The 19,231-nt window shown below is 43.7% G+C and overlaps 2 protein-coding genes across 7 annotated transcripts; one reads left to right on the top strand and one right to left on the bottom strand.

Annotated features, from left to right (window-relative positions):
- The first annotated feature begins 394 nt into the window (after window positions 1-394).
- On the top strand, window positions 395-17,646 carry LOC125572344 (ryncolin-1-like). Of its 3 annotated transcripts, XR_007313782.1 has the most exons (6): window positions 397-919; window positions 7,830-7,871; window positions 8,150-8,238; window positions 13,570-13,861; window positions 16,945-17,538; window positions 17,582-17,646. XR_007313782.1 is itself a non-coding variant. In XM_048732769.1 (5 exons), the coding sequence occupies exons 1-5, from the start codon at window positions 610-612 to the stop codon at window positions 17,214-17,216; spliced, it is 1,005 nt and encodes a 334-aa protein (XP_048588726.1). In that variant the 5' UTR covers window positions 397-609; the 3' UTR covers window positions 17,217-17,646. The 3 variants fall into 3 exon arrangements, 2 of the variants coding, with proteins under 2 accessions (XP_048588727.1, XP_048588726.1); XM_048732769.1 differs by having other exon boundaries at window positions 16,945-17,646; XM_048732770.1 differs by lacking the exon at window positions 7,830-7,871 and having other exon boundaries at window positions 395-919; window positions 16,945-17,646.
- On the bottom strand, window positions 2,513-6,273 carry LOC116606981. Of its 4 annotated transcripts, XM_048732765.1 has the most exons (3): window positions 5,679-6,273; window positions 3,418-5,549; window positions 2,513-3,129 (listed from the first exon to the last, which is right to left on the bottom strand). In XM_048732765.1, exons 2-3 carry the CDS (start codon window positions 5,030-5,032, stop codon window positions 2,837-2,839), a joined length of 1,908 nt encoding a protein of 635 aa, XP_048588722.1. In that variant the 5' UTR covers window positions 5,033-5,549; window positions 5,679-6,273; the 3' UTR covers window positions 2,513-2,836. The 4 variants fall into 4 exon arrangements, with proteins under 4 accessions (XP_048588722.1, XP_048588725.1, XP_048588724.1 ...); XM_048732768.1 differs by lacking the exon at window positions 3,418-5,549; XM_048732767.1 differs by having other exon boundaries at window positions 2,961-3,129; window positions 4,254-6,273.
- Window positions 17,647-19,231: the final 1,585 nt, after the last annotated feature.

The following is a 19,231-nucleotide window of genomic DNA, read 5'->3' as shown; positions in this document are numbered from 1 at the left end:
CGACCGGGCTAGCGTGATGCCAATTGTGCGGATCACGCATGCGACCTTTGCTAGTCTAAAACTCCGTCGGATAGCCAAACTATCCTTGCTAGTATGTATACATAAATGTGGACTTTAAAAGCACACTAGCATACACACATTGGCACCAGTCGTGCCAAGACGGGACGCTAGCACAGTCTATTACCCGTGCAGTTCGGCAACCATGGACAGCTGTTTCGTCCTTATTAGGACTCGTCAGCATTTCATTATGAATGAAAACAAAAGCTATGGGGATGGATCTAATTAATAAGCATATTCATATCATTATGCATTATTTCTTTAGCGACATCCTAAACCATAAATCTGTTATTAACTATTATAATAATGCAATTAGCTGTGTAAGTTAATGCGTATTAACATCTTAGGCTTTTTCGCAACGTATCATTCAAAAGTTCGCAAAGTATTCCAAAGGTTAGTCCATTTTGAATAAAAACATGGAATCATTAAAATTCCTTGCTCCTGCTGCTAAAAAAATCTCGTGAATTATTAACGGCAAATTTAAAAATATATATTACTACTGATATTAGGAGGTAATCGCGTTAATTTTCCACCATTTGCCGAGACGTCAAGATGGCGTATCTCGCTAAACTGTCCGCCGCCACAGTTCTTCTTTGGGGAGTCTTCCTCCACCGTTCTACCACTAACGCAGAGCTCGTCCAGTACTCAGATCCCAACACGGCTTTAGTAGGCTCAGCGTACAAGACCACTGACGTAGCGGACCTCGGCGAATGCAACCTCAAGTGTGATGAAGATGAGAAGTGTCTCAGCGTCAACTACTGGAAGGTAAATAAGAAGTGTGACTTAAACAACGCGACCAAGGTCATGTACCCGGAACGAGAGAAGAAAGACAGGACCGCCATCTACGCCAACATTCGTGAGGGTAGGTGTTCTAGACATGATGAGTTTCCATTCGACAAAGATTCATTAAACCGCAACTTACTGGGTCCTTACCCTAAACTAATCAATCGCATAAAGCTACATCAATTTCTTGTCAGCCATTAGCTGGCCTAATGACAAACAATATCCTAAAATAATTATTCAATTACTTCTCGTTTTTTTTTGTGCCCTTATAATGCACATACAGTCAAAATAAATGATACTAGCGCTAAAAAATTAATATTCGGTCATTTCATATCCAGGACAATCTAAGAGAAATATATTTCACATCCAGATAATCTAAGAGAAAAGATCGTTGTCATCGTATAGTATACCCTGTGTAAAAGACAAATCACCGCATGATATCTAAAGATTATGAAGACCTTTATTTTGGAAACCAAGCGGTGGAGCGAGTCTCATTATTATTCTCAATAGTTTAGCAGGGCAAACCCGTAGCTTTTTCAAGCCCGCACCTTGGAAACCCGCACCCGCGACCGGCGACCATTAGAGACTCGACTTCTCTATACACCTAATTTCAACAAAATTCCTCAACCCAACATAAACCACTGACACTGTTTTGTGTTTGGCATAAGAGAAGTTTATTATAAAATCACTACAAACTGATAAATGAAAAACTAAAATAATAATAATAAACCTCTCTGCCACCCTTCACACAAAGCCCAGGGTGGGAGGGCGGGAAAAATATGAGCTTGATATATAAACGTTAGAGTTTGAACAGCGGCGGCGAGCGAATTCAACAGTTCGTCGTTCCGTGTAGTAGAATTGCCCCGAATTTCGGGAACGCCCCCAGGACCGTCACAATGTTTTCCTGGCACGCCAAAATCATGATCATTTACTGGCTTCTTGCAGCCTGGACATTTCTTTTCTCGCGGCATCGTAACAGTGGAAAAAACAATATGAGCTTGATATATAAACGTTGAAAAGAACAAAGAATTATAGAGTGAAGCTGTGAACGTGTGCTAGCAATCAAGACTAGAGATAACTGAAATACAATATGCTGGCTTGAGCAATTAATCCCTTTAAGCTAGGTGCCCAAAGGGGGGTAAATTCCTCAACCCAACATAAACCACTGACACTGTTTTGTGTTTGGCATAAGAGAAGTTTATTATAAAATCACTACAAACTGATAAATGAAAAACTAAAATAATAATAATAAACCTCTCTGCCACCAAACCACCGGCCAAACAACAAAACAGTGCAGAAGGCCTAACTACTGGCCTGAATGGAAGCACGTAGCTGGGAAGCAAGCGCCAATTTGATTGATTACTAAATTCTAAATACAATTTGTAAGAGTCACTAGCCCAATCACCATACAACTGTATCAATTCCCCTGGTACTCCGTGGTTAAACGCCCAAGAGGCACAGCCGCGTCGAAATGAGTGACCCCGATATGAGTCAGCATGAGCAACCTCCACTGAGCAAAGCGCCAGACGAAATTCGGTAACAAAACGGGACTTCGTCAAAGCAAACGGGCCTGAATGACCAAGCAATAAAAACAGCGGTTTGCGTGCAGAAGCGGGTACCAGGCGAATCATGTTGTTATAGGCAGCGACCGGACATAATAACGAGCCTGGCATACGTAACAGAGGAATGTGTAATCGACGCTGACCGAACTGAATAGTTTTTGTATGCTTAAACGTGACGATAAGCCCGTGTTCGTTACACAAAACATCACCCCGTGTGAGATCGCGGGTAGGATTAAATGCCTTAATAGAACGCGGTACGATATTAGCTATACGCGCCATAAGACAAAATGCAAAGAGAAATGCGCAATACAATGTAGAAGAGTTAGCATCATGTTGAAAATCTACTGTTCGCGAAACTAGCAATAAAAGGCTAGGAGTTACCGGTGGAGCCCTCTGAGGTACATGTGGTATCCTACGGGAAACTCCCCGCAGGGCTAGGGATAAACTAAAATCCTTAGTAAATGCATAGTCATAACCGGCAAAAGATGTAATAACTTGACCCCACTTAAATAATTACGAATCGAAGGTGGTGCAATCGAACGACTTAAAAACTGTACATAAAGACAGACCGTATCTATGTCTGCTGGTAATGGAGTCAAGTCAAAATATAAGCAAAATAGAAAAAAGGCCTTAAATTGAGTCTTGAAATTACTATATGTCCCTGTGCTATAAGCAGCTTGTAATGTCTGTCGTAGATCCTTTTGCAGAGAGGCCAAAGCCGAGGAATCTGCAAGAAAGAGCGAGCGAATAAGTTACGATTGGAAGGCGAATTACCAAGGAGTCGTAAATGTGAAATAGTCCGATGAGATTGTAACACCCCTACGATTGGCGCAACGAGCGCTCTCCAGGAATCGTTCCTTAACAGTGGAGGCAACGGAGCCCCATCTTGAAAGCAAATCTGAATCACAATTCAACACAGACGGTAGGTGAACCGCTCTGATCTCAAAATCATAACTCGCTGACAAATAACAAATCTCGCGAAGACAGGAATTCAGGAAGGGATGGCGAGTTCTACCAGAATTCAATACCGTGACAGCAACCTGATTGTCACAGCGCACGGTTAAACGGAGTCCCGTCCACCGTTGACCCCACAACTTAAGCGCCACCACAATAGTGAGAAGTTCCAAACAATTTATATCGAGGGACTGAGCAACAATCACATCCGGAAATGAAGCGTGGAAATATTCATTGTCACAAACGCCTCCACAACCAACCAGGCAAGCGTCTGTAGAAAAAACTTCCCCCGGAGAACTCCAAGAGGTAGTTTTAATCATAGATACTCCGTTGTATTCCCGCAGGAAATGACACCACCAAATAATATCCTTGCGAAATTCCGCGGTTAAATTAACGTGAAGATGATTGTATTGAACTGTTCGTAGCAGACTTAATAAGCGCGAGATGAACACCCGACTCTGACGAACACACTTTGAAACAAACACAAGTTTGCCAACTAGGGATTGTAACTCCCGTTTGCGAGCAGTTTTGCGGTTCCTCCAATCATGTAAGAGAAGCTCTAACTCCGCTAGCCGCTCAGGACTAACTGACAACGTAAATGAATTCGTGTCTACCATCACTCCCAAACACAGCATGAGCGATGAAGGCGGACAAGCTTTGGAAACAGATTCGATCAGTCCCAGAGAGGAGAGAAGAGTCCCCAACTGCTCAAAATCGGAAGTCGCAGAGCTAGCCTCAGAAATCCCAATGAAATCATCCAAATAATTAAATAAAACTTTTCCTTGCTGTCGATGAATCCAAGCTACCGCTGAGGTGGCGCGCTGACATGCCTGAGCAGCAGAGCGTAACCCCATAGTTAAAACAGTGTCAAAGTAATAATGTCCATTCCAAATATACCCAAGTAAACGGTAATCGCCGGGATCCACAGGAAACTGCCTATACGCCTGCCGCAGATCCCTCTTATAGAGAAAACAACCCGGGCCAAACTGCACGATCGCTTCCACAATGTCATCTATAGTGGGATAACAAGTCACGAACGGATCTCCCAGAAAACTATCACACGGAATACCATCATTTACTGAACCGCCCTTAGGCCAGCTCAAGTCCACAATTACCCTACGTTCTTCAGAATCTCGCTTGGGAACCGTGTTCAACGGTGAAGTAACAAATCCACCCCCGAAGGGAGGATCCGTAAACGGCCCAGCGACACGACCAAGCGAGACTTCACGTTGTAAATGCTCTGAAACTTGAGTCGCAAAATTGAGCGCACCCCGGTGAGTGCGAGCATCAAAAATAGGAACAGTATCGCCAGTGAAACCCACCGGCCAACCAAACTCCAGGAAATCACAAATCATTTGGTCGTCATAATCATACAACAAAGTCCTCCAAGTATCGATCTTTAGGGAACTTGGAACGGGCAGGCGAGAAACCACAAAGTTCGGGCGACCAGAACGAAAAACTAACTCATGTGCGTACAAATAAAAATCATTCGCCTGCTGAGAGTCACGAGGAAAGGCCGTGGAAAAACCACGACAGTCTAGAACACCAGCCTCCACCGGCTGAGGAAAACACACATCATGAATATAATCAGCGCCCGTGGAAAAGCCACGACAGTCAGGAACTGCAGCCTTTAGCGGCTGGGAGCAAGCATCAGCATTCAAAGCACAAAACGACATATCCAGAAATGAAGCAACAGTAACGGAAGGAACGCCCCCAATGTCTTGACCAAGGGCTAAGTTTATCAGTTTTTTGATTCCCCTGAAAGCGGACAATCAGATGAATCCTCTCTATGCGATTCCTGTTTTCTCGATTGTACCCAACAAGCCGCACAAATATGTTTTACCCATTTACGTTCGCCTCGGACGTAACCATAATGATCCTTGGTATGAATGCACTTCTCGCGTTGATAATCTCTACAAAACAATGTCGGCCCTGAACTGTAAGACTGCTTTTTCGGCGGTGAAAGTAGCTGACCATGGAGGGTTCTGCTTTCGAGGTGGGAAAAGGAATCACCCCACTTCAATAAGCCACGTTCGATTTCAAGCAAAACCGCTCCATGGAAGGCAAGCACCGCCTCCCATTCGTATAGCTGTGCGTGGTACATCAGCGTTACCAAATGTTTGTGTCGTTCGGCGCGCTCGAACGAACTGATCTCTCGTAATTGTAGAATCTGTGCATACCCCGCCACGAATTCTGCCATGGTAAGACGTTCGTAAGTAATCTCCTGACTAGCACGAGTCAAGGAAAGAAAACGTTGCGGCCACAACTGTTTAACTACAACTTCTGAAGTTGGACGGTCTTCCTTGCCAGACTTCAACTTACCAGCTTTATTTGGCTTCCGTAACGGAGAGGAAGCCAGCGCACCCATATCAGCTTCCTCATCGGACTCACTGGATGCAATGGGCAGAACATGAGCCACACGTCGATCCGCCGCGTCGGCCAAGTCATCCATGGCTCTAAGCTCGGGCAAAGTAACCGTCGTCGCACGGCGCGGCGATACATCTTTAGAAGATCGCGACGACGAAGCAAAGTCGGAGGGCGGCAAGTAATGGGACTGACGACTGCTAGCATGATCGGCCTTCAAACTTTGAACCTCGGCCGTGAGAGTTTGAACAGCGGCGGCGAGCGAATTCAACAGTTCGTCGTTCCGTGTAGTAGAATTGCCCCGAATTTCGGGAACGCCCCCAGGACCGTCACAATGTTTTCCTGGCACGCCAAAATCATGATCATTTACTGGCTTCTTGCAGCCTGGACATTTCTTTTCTCGCGGCATCGTAACAGTGGAAAAAACAATATGAGCTTGATATATAAACGTTGAAAAGAACAAAGAATTATAGAGTGAAGCTGTGAACGTGTGCTAGCAATCAAGACTAGAGATAACTGAAATACAATATGCTGGCTTGAGCAATTAATCCCTTTAAGCTAGGTGCCCAAAGGGGGGTAGATTGCACTTGAAAAATCCATGTATTAAAACACACAGTGTTTCATAGGTATCAAGTGAATAAGAAATACATGTGAATAAAATTGGCTTTTTAGACTTATATAGCTGCGGTCTAACAACTCTCACAACTGTTTGACTTTCACCGTTGTCAAAAATGGCCGCTAACGCAATACATGTACATGTTGGGTTGGAGGCTAACAAATGTGTTCTGATATGTACATTGTTAGTTAATTGTTAATTGTTGAATTTTTATTTGGCTCCGGTTATTTGATTGACAATAATCACTGTTATCAGGATTAAGCTTGGACAACGAGTTATTCGGGGATTTGGATTGAGAGTTGACAGAGTTTGGTTGTGTTTAGGAATTTAGGATTTAGGTTTTGGTTTGGAGTTTCAGTCAATATTTTATTGTGTATAAGTTCAAGTAAGTTTGTAAATAGGTTTAATCTAATTTAGTTATAAGTACATTTGTGATCTAATATTTTTGGTAAGTCTTTATTGTCTCGCATCGCTTGTGCTAGCACCAACTACATTTGGACACAAAAACAAATGCTTTTAATTAGTCTTCCAATTTTTTTTAAACACGGTTGAAATTCATCAGCTTTATACAATATTCACCACGACAATATACACTACTACAATATACAATACTACAATATACACTACTGCTGTTTTGCAATTTCTGTAGTTTGTTATGTAAGGTAACAGTACAGTTCCCGCAAACAACATTACAATAATCAAAAAAAGGTTGAACAAGTGCATTGTAAATATTGTGGAATATGTCTTGCTGGACAAGGCGCCTTACCCATTTGATCAGACTCGTACCCAGTCGCAAAAATGAGAAGAAAATAAGAAGGAATAGGGGAAACATAATTAATGCGCGGGTTGCCTGTGGCGATTAATTAGGCGCGCTCTGCCGTGTGGGTTTCCTAGTATAGTATTTTACCCACACGGCAGAGCGCGCCTAATTAATCGCCACAGGTAACCCGCGCATTAATAATGTTTCCCTTATTCCTTCTAATTTTCTTCTCATTTTGGCGACTGGGTACGAGTCTGCCGTTTGATAGCCCCAATTCCAGACGCGATTTTTTTTTAGTAATTTTGCCAACATGATCACAACATTGGTTAAATTGTTATCAATGAGTACTCCTAGCAATTTAGTACAGGTTACCTTGTCAATAGGTGTACCATTGATTTCGGGCTTGGAATAATGGAGATTTGGCATTTTTGTCTTGTTCCAATCAGCCTAAATTCAGTTTTGGTAACAGCTTTAATTTTGCCTTTGACAACGTTTTACGCCCAAGTATCCGTGGCCTCAAGAAGGCTGTTGCGGTTGAATGAAGGGCGCGAAAACCAGACTGGTACTTGCTTATTACGTGGGGTTGCGCAGTCATAGGCACCATATGGAAAAAGCATAGTATTTGAAGATTCCTTAATAAAAAATGACCCACTTTTTAGGACACCAAGGTGTACGCGTCTGCTTTAGATTGCTGTATATAGTACGTTTCAAAAGATTTCCATTTTCTTGACAGGCACACCTTGTCCTATAAAGAAGGACCCACCGAAAAAAGAAGGTAAATTGAATGTATGATAACGCCCTAAGTACAGTAGATCTCATTTTTTGTGCGTCTGTCCTGAAATAGATGCATAGATGACGTCGAAGCGTGTCATGAACAAAAAAAATACGCAACGAGACGCAGTAGTTACAATCTTGTTTTGGTGAGCGAGCGCGCTTATGCTGACCAATCAGAGCGCGCGATTTACGAGCGTCGTCTATAATGTTCATTGATTGGGTAGGGCTCACATCCGTTAAATCCAACTATCAGGACTGATGAACGTTTGTTTGCTGCAGCGAGAAACTGCCTCGATGTGCTGATAGCCGGAGGAAAGAGCAACGGTTTGTACACCGTAAAGCCATCACCGGACGGCGATGCGGTCAAGGTAAGGAATCAGTCTACACAGTCTACCATCAGGGTAAGAGTACAGAACAATGTGTACACAGGGAGACCATCAGGGTAAGGAACAAAGCGGTGAATACACAGGGAGACCATCAGGGTAAGGAACAAAGCGGTGAATACACAGGGAGACCATCAGGGTAAGAGTACAGAGCAATGTGTACACAGGGAGACCATCAGGGTAAGGAATAGAACAGTGTGTACACAGGGAGACCATCAGGGTAAGGGAACAGAACAGTGTGTACACAGGGAGACCATCAGGGTAAGGGAACAGAGAGGTGAGTACACAGGGAGACCATCAGGGTAAGAAACAGAACAGTGTGTACACAGGGAGACCATCAGGGTAAGAGTACAGAACAGTGTGTACACAGGGAGACCATCAGGGTAAGGAACAGAACAATGTGTACACAGGGAGACCATCAGGGTAAGAGTACAGAACAGAGTGTACACAGGGAGACCATCAGGGTAAGGGAACAGAACAGTGTGTACACAGGGAGACCATCAGGGTAAGAGTACAGAACAGTGTGTACACAGGGAGACCATCAGGGTAAGGAACAGAACAGTGTGTACACAGGGAGACCATCAGGGTAAGGGAACAGAACAGAGTGTACACAGGGAGACCATCAGGGTAAGAGTACAGAACAGTGTGTACACAGGGAGACCATCAGGGTAAGGAACAGAACAATGTGTACACAGGGAGACCATCAGGGTAAGGAACAGAACAATGTGTACACAGGGAGACCATCAGGGTAAGAGTACGGAACAGTGTGTACACAGGGAGACCATCAGGGTAAGAGTACAGAACAGAGTGTACACAGGGAGACCATCAGGGTTAGAGTACAGAACAGTGTGTACACAGGGAGACCATCAGGGTAAGAGTACAGAACAGAGTGTACACAGGGAGACCATCATTGTAAGGAATAGAACAGTGTGTACACAAGGAGACCATCAGGGTAAGGAACAGAACAGTGTGTACACAGGGAGACCATCAGGGTAAGGAACAGAACAGTGTGTACACAGGGAGACCATCAGGGTAAGGAACAGAACAGTGTGTACACAGGGAGACCATCAGGGTAAGGAACAGAACAGTGTGTACACAGGGAGACCATCAGGGTAAGGAACAGAACAGTGTGTACACAGGAAGACCATCAGGGTAAGGAACAGAACAGTGTGTACACAGGGAGACCATCAGGGTAAGAGTACAGAACAGAGTGTACACAGGGAGACCATCAGGGTTAGAGTACAGAACAGTGTGTACACAGGGAGACCATCAGGATAAGGAACAGAACAGTGTGTACACAGGGAGACCATCAGGGTAAGGAATAGAACAGTGTGTACACAGGGAGACCATCAGGGTAAGGAATAGAACAGTGTGTACACAAGGAGACCATCAGGGTAAGAGTACAGAACAGAGTGTACACAGGGAGACCATCAGGGTAAGAGAACAGAACAGTGTGTACACAGGGAGACCATCAGGGTAAGGAACAGAACAGTGTGTACACAGGGAGACCATCAGGGTAAGAGTACAGAACAGAGTGTACACAGGGAGACCATCAGGGTAAGAGTACAGAACAGAGTGTACACAGGGAGACCATCAGGGTAAGAGTGCAGAACAGAGTGTACACAGGGAGACCATCAGGGTTAGAGTACAGAACAGATTGTACACAGGGAGACCATCAGGGTAAGGAATAGAACAGTGTGTACACAGGGAGACCATCAGGGCAAGGAACAGAATAGTGTGTACACAGGGAGACCATCAGGGTAAGGGAACAGAACAATGTGTACACAGGGAGACCATCAGGGTAAGGGAACAGAACAGAGTGTACACAGGGAGACCATCAGGGTAAGAGTACAGAACAGTGTGTACACAGGGAGACCATCAGGGTAAGGAACAGAACAATGTGTACACAGGGAGACCATCAGGGTAAGGAACAGAACAATGTGTACACAGGGAGACCATCAGGGTAAGAGTACAGAACAGTGTGTACACAGGGAGACCATCAGGGTAAGAGTACAGAACAGAGTGTACACAGGGAGACCATCAGGGTTAGAGTACAGAACAGTGTGTACACAGGGAGACCATCAGGGTAAGAGTACAGAACAGAGTGTACACAGGGAGACCATCATTGTAAGGAATAGAACAGTGTGTACACAAGGAGACCATCAGGGTAAGGAACAGAACAGTGTGTACACAGGGAGACCATCAGGGTAAGGAACAGAACAGTGTGTACACAGGGAGACCATCAGGGTAAGGAACAGAACAGTGTGTACACAGGGAGACCATCAGGGTAAGGAACAGAACAGTGTGTACACAGGGAGACCATCAGGGTAAGGAACAGAACAGTGTGTACACAGGGAGACCATCAGGGTAAGGAACAGAACAGTGTGTACACAGGAAGACCATCAGGGTAAGGAACAGAACAGTGTGTACACAGGGAGACCATCAGGGTAAGAGTACAGAACAGAGTGTACACAGGGAGACCATCAGGGTTAGAGTACAGAACAGTGTGTACACAGGGAGACCATCAGGATAAGGAACAGAACAGTGTGTACACAGGGAGACCATCAGGGTAAGGAATAGAACAGTGTGTACACAGGGAGACCATCAGGGTAAGGAATAGAACAGTGTGTACACAAGGAGACCATCAGGGTAAGAGTACAGAACAGAGTGTACACAGGGAGACCATCAGGGTAAGAGAACAGAACAGTGTGTACACAGGGAGACCATCAGGGTAAGGAACAGAACAGTGTGTACACAGGGAGACCATCAGGGTAAGAGTACAGAACAGAGTGTACACAGGGAGACCATCAGGGTAAGAGTACAGAACAGAGTGTACACAGGGAGACCATCAGGGTAAGAGTGCAGAACAGAGTGTACACAGGGAGACCATCAGGGTTAGAGTACAGAACAGATTGTACACAGGGAGACCATCAGGGTAAGGAATAGAACAGTGTGTACACAGGGAGACCATCAGGGCAAGGAACAGAACAGTGTGTACACAGGGAGACCATCAGGGTAAGGGAACAGAACAATGTGTACACAGGGAGACCATCAGGGTAAGGAATAGAACAGTGTGTACACAGGGAGACCATCAGGGTAAGAGTACAGAACAGAGTGTACACAGGGAGACCATCAGGGTAAGGAATAGAACAGTGTGTACACAGGGAGACCATCAGGGTAAGAGTACAGAACAGAGTGTACACAGGGAGACCATCAGGGTTAGAGTACGGAACAATGTGTACATAGGAAGACCATCAGGACAAGGAACAGAACAGTGTGTACACAGGGAGACCATCAGGGTAAGAGTACAGAACAGTGTGTACACAGGGAGACCATCAGGGTAAGGAACAGAACAATGTGTACACAGGGAGACCATCAGGGTAAGAGTACAGAACAGAGTGTACACAGGGAGACCATCAGGGTAAGGGAACAGAACAGTGTGTACACAGGGAGACCATCAGGGTAAGAGTACAGAACAGTGTGTACACAGGGAGACCATCAGGGTAAGGAACAGAACAGTGTGTACACAGGGAGACCATCAGGGTAAGGGAACAGAACAGAGTGTACACAGGGAGACCATCAGGGTAAGAGTACAGAACAGTGTGTACACAGGGAGACCATCAGGGTAAGGAACAGAACAATGTGTACACAGGGAGACCATCAGGGTAAGGAACAGAACAATGTGTACACAGGGAGACCATCAGGGTAAGAGTACAGAACAGTGTGTACACAGGGAGACCATCAGGGTAAGAGTACAGAACAGAGTGTACACAGGGAGACCATCAGGGTTAGAGTACAGAACAGTGTGTACACAGGGAGACCATCAGGGTAAGAGTACAGAACAGAGTGTACACAGGGAGACCATCATTGTAAGGAATAGAACAGTGTGTACACAAGGAGACCATCAGGGTAAGGAACAGAACAGTGTGTACACAGGGAGACCATCAGGGTAAGGAACAGAACAGTGTGTACACAGGGAGACCATCAGGGTAAGGAACAGAACAGTGTGTACACAGGGAGACCATCAGGGTAAGGAACAGAACAGTGTGTACACAGGGAGACCATCAGGGTAAGGAACAGAACAGTGTGTACACAGGGAGACCATCAGGGTAAGGAACAGAACAGTGTGTACACAGGGAGACCATCAGGGTAAGGAACAGAACAGTGTGTACACAGGGAGACCATCAGGGTAAGAGTACAGAACAGAGTGTACACAGGGAGACCATCAGGGTTAGAGTACAGAACAGTGTGTACACAGGGAGACCATCAGGATAAGGAACAGAACAGTGTGTACACAGGGAGACCATCAGGGTAAGGAATAGAACAGTGTGTACACAGGGAGACCATCAGGGTAAGGAATAGAACAGTGTGTACACAAGGAGACCATCAGGGTAAGAGTACAGAACAGAGTGTACACAGGGAGACCATCAGGGTAAGAGAACAGAACAGTGTGTACACAGGGAGACCATCAGGGTAAGGAACAGAACAGTGTGTACACAGGGAGACCATCAGGGTAAGAGTACAGAACAGAGTGTACACAGGGAGACCATCAGGGTAAGAGTACAGAACAGAGTGTACACAGGGAGACCATCAGGGTAAGAGTGCAGAACAGAGTGTACACAGGGAGACCATCAGGGTTAGAGTACAGAACAGATTGTACACAGGGAGACCATCAGGGTAAGGAATAGAACAGTGTGTACACAGGGAGACCATCAGGGCAAGGAACAGAACAGTGTGTACACAGGGAGACCATCAGGGTAAGGGAACAGAACAATGTGTACACAGGGAGACCATCAGGGTAAGGAATAGAACAGTGTGTACACAGGGAGACCATCAGGGTAAGAGTACAGAACAGAGTGTACACAGGGAGACCATCAGGGTAAGGAATAGAACAGTGTGTACACAGGGAGACCATCAGGGTAAGAGTACAGAACAGAGTGTACACAGGGAGACCATCAGGGTTAGAGTACGGAACAATGTGTACATAGGAAGACCATCAGGACAAGGAACAGAACAGTGTGTACACAGGGAGACCATCAGGGTAAGGGAACAGAGAGGTGAGTACACAGGGAGACCATCAGGGTAAGGGAACAGAGCGGTGTGTACACAGGGAGACCATCAGGGTAAGTAAACAGAGCGGTGTGTACACAGAAAGACCATCAGGGTAAGGAAAAGAGCGGTATGTACACAGGGAGACCGTCAGAGAAAAGGAGGAGAGTGGTTTATACACAGAAAAACGTTTTTATGTTGATATCTTGTTGTTCTGGTTGGTGTCATAGTGTTGGGTACATTCTGGTCATTGTGATTTCAATCCAGGTTTACTGTGACCAGACTACAGATGGCGACGGATGGACCGTGCTCCAGAGAAGACAAGACGGGTCAGTGGACTTCTATCTCGGATGGGCTGACTACAAGCGCGGGTTCGGCAACGAGACAGGAGAGTTCTGGCTTGGACTTGACAAGATCCATCTTCTGACCAGTCAGACTAATACCACAGTTCGCGTTGACTTGATGGACTGGGCTGGTGCTACAAAATATGCCGTGTACGATCACTTTGCCGTGTCTGCAGAGAACAGAAACTATGTTCTGACGCTTGGATCTTACTCAGGTGTGCAGGAAAACGGCATAGTCACGTTTCTAGAAATTAAAAAAAACATACTTTGAATGCAATTTTCGGGGTAGGAGACTTTCAATTCCTATTTACAGGAAGTAAAAAAAAACATTTTTTTCATACAAGCATAAGAACACAGATTTTCGGCGAACTTCCATAAGAGCTAAACAAGCATATCATGGTCGGAGATAAAAAAATAGGAAGAAAACCACCGGACAACTTTTGTCTGCTGGAATGCGTCGGACAACATACCACGAAATTGCTTTATATATATTTACGGTGTCGTACATATTTAAATGTTAAATGTTGTATCTGATATTTTACCCCTATCTAATAATCCATCCTTATCTATATTCCATTCTATCTGATAGTCCATCCCTATCTAATAGTCTATCCCTATCTAATAGTCCATTCCTATCTGATAGTCCATTCCTATCTGATAGTCCATCCCTATCTAATAGTCCATCCCTATCTAATATTCCATCTTATCTAATAGTCCCTCCCTCCCTCCCCTCCCCTCCCTTTTTTTCAAAAATCATTTTTTTCACCCAACAAGGGGGTGACATGTCACCTCCGTCACCACCCCTGGTTCGCCACTGTCCTATCTAATAGTCCATCCCTATCTAATAGTCCATTCCTATCTGATAGTCCATTCCTATCTGATAGTCCATCCCTATCTGATAGTCCATCCCTATCTAATAGTCCATTCCTATCTGATAGTCCATTCCTATCTGATAGTCCATCCCTATCTGATAGTCCATTATTATCTAATAGTCCATTCCTATCTGATATTCCATCCTATCTGATAGTCCATACCTTTCTAATAGTCCATCCCTATCTGATAGTCCATTCCTATCTAATAGTCCATTCCTATCTGATAGTCCATTCCTATCTGATAGTCCATTCCTATCTGATAGTCCATCCCTATCTGATAGTCCATACCTATCTAATAGCCCATACCTATCTAATGGTCCATCCATATCTAATAGTCCATCCCTATGTAATAGTCCATTCCTATCTGATAGTCCATTCCTATCTGATAGTCCATCCCTATCTGATAGTCCATTCCTATCTAATAGTCCATTCCTATCTGATATTCCATCCTATCTGATAGTCCATACCTTTCTAATAGTCCATCCCTATCTGATAGTCCATTCCTATCTAATAGTCCATTCCTATTTGATAGTCCATTCCTATCTGATAGTCCATTCCTATCTGATAGTCCATCCCTATCTTATAGTCCATACCTATCTAATAGCCCATACCTATCTGATAGTCCATCCCTATCTGATAGTCCATTCCTATCTAATAGTCCATTCCTATCTGATATTCCATCCTATCTGATAGTCCATACCTTTCTAATAGTCCATCCCTATCTGATAGTCCATTCCTATCTAATAGTCCATTCCTATCTGATAGTCCATTCCTATCTGATAGTCCATTCCTATCTGATAGTCCATCCCTATCTTATAGTCCATACCTATCTAATAGCCCATACCTATCTGATAGTCCATCCCTATCTAATAGTCCATTCCTATCTGATAGTCCATTCCTATCTGATAGTCCATTCCTATCTGATAGTCCATCCCTATCTGATAGTCCATCCCTATCTGATAGTCCATACCTATCTGATAGTCCATCCCTATCTAATAGTCCATCCCTATCTGATAGTTCATCCCTATCTGATAGTCCATACCTATCTGATAGTCCATCCCTATCTAATAGTCCATTCCTATCTGATAGTCCATTCCTATCTGATAGTCCATTCCTATCTGATAGTCCATCCCTATCTAATAGTCCATTCCTATCTGATAGTCCATACCTATCTGATAGTCCATCCCTATCTAATAGTCCATTCCTATCTAATAGTCCATTCCTATCTGATAGTCCATCCCTATCTGATAGTCCATTCCTATCTGATAGTCCATTCCTATCTGATAGTCCATACCTTTCTAATAGTCCATCCCTATCTAATAGTCCATCCCTGTTTAATAGTCCATCTCTATCTGATAGTCCATCCAGGGGCAAATGCAGGATTTTAACAAGTTGCAGTCCAAGCGTTCAGAAGCTGAATGAGGGCGTGGCACCTCATCCCGCATTCCCGTGAAGATTTCATAGCTCCCGCTTTTGGGTTTGAAATTGGCATCAGACTTTTGAGAATATTACACGATCCTCTGTCATCCTCGATATAAAATAGGACTTCAGTTGTCGCGTGACACTGAACGACATAACAATATGTTTGGAAATCATCTGTAGACTACCATGATTAAGAAAATTTTAGTTTTTATCCTCATCATATATATAAAACTACGTACATAAAAATGAATGAGTAAACATTTGATTTTTTTCCCCTTGTTATGCAAATAATATCGCCAATTTTTTTTTGCAGTCCAGTGACTGCAGGCCTATAGGCTGCGTACGCCCCTGCCATCCCTATCTAATAGTCCATCCCTATCTAATAGTCCATCCCTATCTGATAGTCCATCCCTATCTAATATTCCATCCCTATCTGATAGTCCATAACTATCTAATAGTCCATCCCTATCTAATAGTCCATCCCTTTCTAATAGCCTATCCCTATCTAATAGTCCATCCCTATCTGATAGTCCATCCCTTTCTGATAGTCCATCCCTATCTGATAGTCCATCCCTTTCTGATAGTCCATCCCTATCTGATAGTCCATCCCTATCTGATAGTCCATCCCTTTCTGATAGTCCATACCTTTCTAATAGTCTATCCCTATCTAATAGTCCATCCCTATCTAATAGTCCATCCCTATCTGATAGTCCATCCCTATCTGATAGTCCATCCCTATCTAATATTCCATCCCTATCTGATAGTCCATAACTATCTAATAGTCCATCCCTATCTAATAGTCCATCCCTTTCTAATAGTCTATCCCTATCTAATAGTCCATCCCTATCTGATAGTCCATCCCTTTCTGATAGTCCATACCTTTCTAATAGTCTATCCCTATCTAATAGTCCATCCCTATCTAATAGTCCATCCCTATCTGATAGTCCATCCCTTTCTGATAGTCCATCCCTGATAAAGGCGTGGTTTGTTGCTATTGGTCGCAGGGACTGCTGGTGACTCGCTCTCTTACCATCGAGGAATGCCATTCTCCACAAAGGACCAGGACCATGACACTTATAATTCTAATTGTGCAGTAATGAGGAAGGGTGCGTGGTGGTATTGGTCGTGTAACAATAGCAATCTGAACGGGAAGTATTTCCAAGGGGGAAAGGCTTCAAATTCCGACGGTATAAACTGGGGTACATGGAAGAACTATTCTTATTCCTTCAAGCGATCTGAAATGAAAATCAGGCCAGCCGACTATGTACCTAACTAAACACCACAACCATTACAGTGCGACGCGCGCTACCGTGGACACTTTGACAGTTTTTGTGAAGTAAGCCAATAAGGATGCGTGAAACGCATGGCGTTAGCATCAACGTTAGCCAACGAGCATAGCAAAGGAATGCTGCAAAGCACATCAGAATACAATAAACTCCTCCTAACTTTAAAATTTGTGCCAACAAATATAAATGACTCTGCGAATTTCGTATACTATAATTGGCAAATTGGCCAAACTTTTGTATCGGTGGCCACGGTAGCGCACGTCTCCCTACAAAGTTAAAAGGAGTTCTTATGTAGATCTTAATATGTGTAAGGTGTAATTACAGGAGTTCTTATGTAGATCTTAATATGTGTAAGGTGTAATTACAGTGAAATTGTAGACAACGAACATTGTACGGTAATAAATAGTGTGCATTACCCTATTTCATTTGTGTGATTTTATTGTATTGTGTATATTGTGATGATGATAATGCGATGATGATGTTATTGGTGATGACGATTGTGATTACGATGGTGATGATAATGATGATGATGATGATGATGATGATGATGATGATGATACATCCAATACAAACCCGCAAAAGAACAGATATTCTTGTTCACTGCAAGTTGCTTGTTTATACAAAAATATAATTTAACTGAAAAGTAAAATTACGTCTATTAGCGCTACCAGCCAACATCAACACCTTGTTGCATTTGCTAAAGCGGGGGAGGTCGATCATGTCATATGTAGCCAAGTGTGAAATTAATTCGTTCTTCCGATCTAATTAAAGCATGTAGGGTATTAAAAGTTTAAATACTGTAAAGATAATTCTTGACGATAGTTTTCCATTAGATTTAAGAAATAATTCTCCATGATTCTTATCGCGGGCACAGCAGGAACTAAAGATTTAATTAAAAGAGCTTCAATGTTGCAGGGGCAGATCCCGGATTTCAAAATGGGGTGTGGATAATGGCCGGTTAGACGGTTTATAACTGATCCAGCGGTTCTTGGTAGGTCACTACACGCTGAATTGGATTTGTCGCGTCAGCAAAGTCAAGCTATTTTCTTCAAACAAAGTGACTTTTCAATTGTTTTTACTCAAAAAGAGGGGGGTGGATATCCACCCAATCCACCCTTCTCCCCTGTATCCGCCCCTGTGTTGGTCCAAATTATTCTCAGACTACACATCCAAATTCATAGAAGGCGCGAATAATCCAACGCCTCAATGTACACAATAAATACATTTATCTGAAGGAAGGATCTTTCCGACTTTTTTTCTACAATTTTTGAGCTTCTAGCACGGATACATTCTAAATGCCGCAACAAAACTGTGTTTACTAAAGCTGCCACCATCGGGACAAATGTAGATTGATCAATCTGGCGCGTATACAGGGGGTGTGTCAAGTTCGCTAGTCCCCTATGTCCATCCGAGTTAAAGTGCCTGAACACCAGATCATCTGCCTTCTTCTCAGCCACTGATCTTTTCTTGTGGTTAACTATACTGCTTTTATGATAATCAAAGCGTATCTGAAACTTGGTTTTAGCAGAGCCTACACATTGGAAAATCAAAAATAAATAAATCTGACACACGAAAACTTTCTTGCTGATCCGTAAGAGCTGGATAAGTTGCTTTTTTGTTGTTATTTGCGCCAGTGTGCGCACTACTTTGGCACCCAAAAAGTTATGTGATCAAGGTTAGTGCAAGTTGCCTATCATCATTAGCTAGCTAGAGTTCAGGTGCTTCAGTAGTTGGAAAGTGAAAATGCTAGTCACGTGAAGGGAGTTGTGTGACAGATGCTTGGGTCTCTGCCGCTGATCTTCTTGGGTCTGTTCTGGAAATAACATATCTGCGTCTTGTCTCCCATAGCAGCATCTAAAAAAACGTTTTTAGAATCCATATCATTACACTGTTTTTATTGGTAATAATTAACGGGAACTAGGTTTGAGCGCATCCTTAGACCCTGAATGGCTGTGTGTCGTTTTAAAGCGAAAATCTCAGAAAATGCTGGATCTGCTTCACAAAG

Source organism: Nematostella vectensis, chromosome 9 (genome assembly GCF_932526225.1).
Source record: "Nematostella vectensis chromosome 9, jaNemVect1.1, whole genome shotgun sequence".
Classification (NCBI taxonomy): Eukaryota; Metazoa; Cnidaria; class Anthozoa; order Actiniaria; family Edwardsiidae; genus Nematostella; species Nematostella vectensis.
The sequence above is the reverse complement of the archived record's forward strand: the minus strand, read 5'-3'. Positions and strand labels throughout refer to the sequence as shown.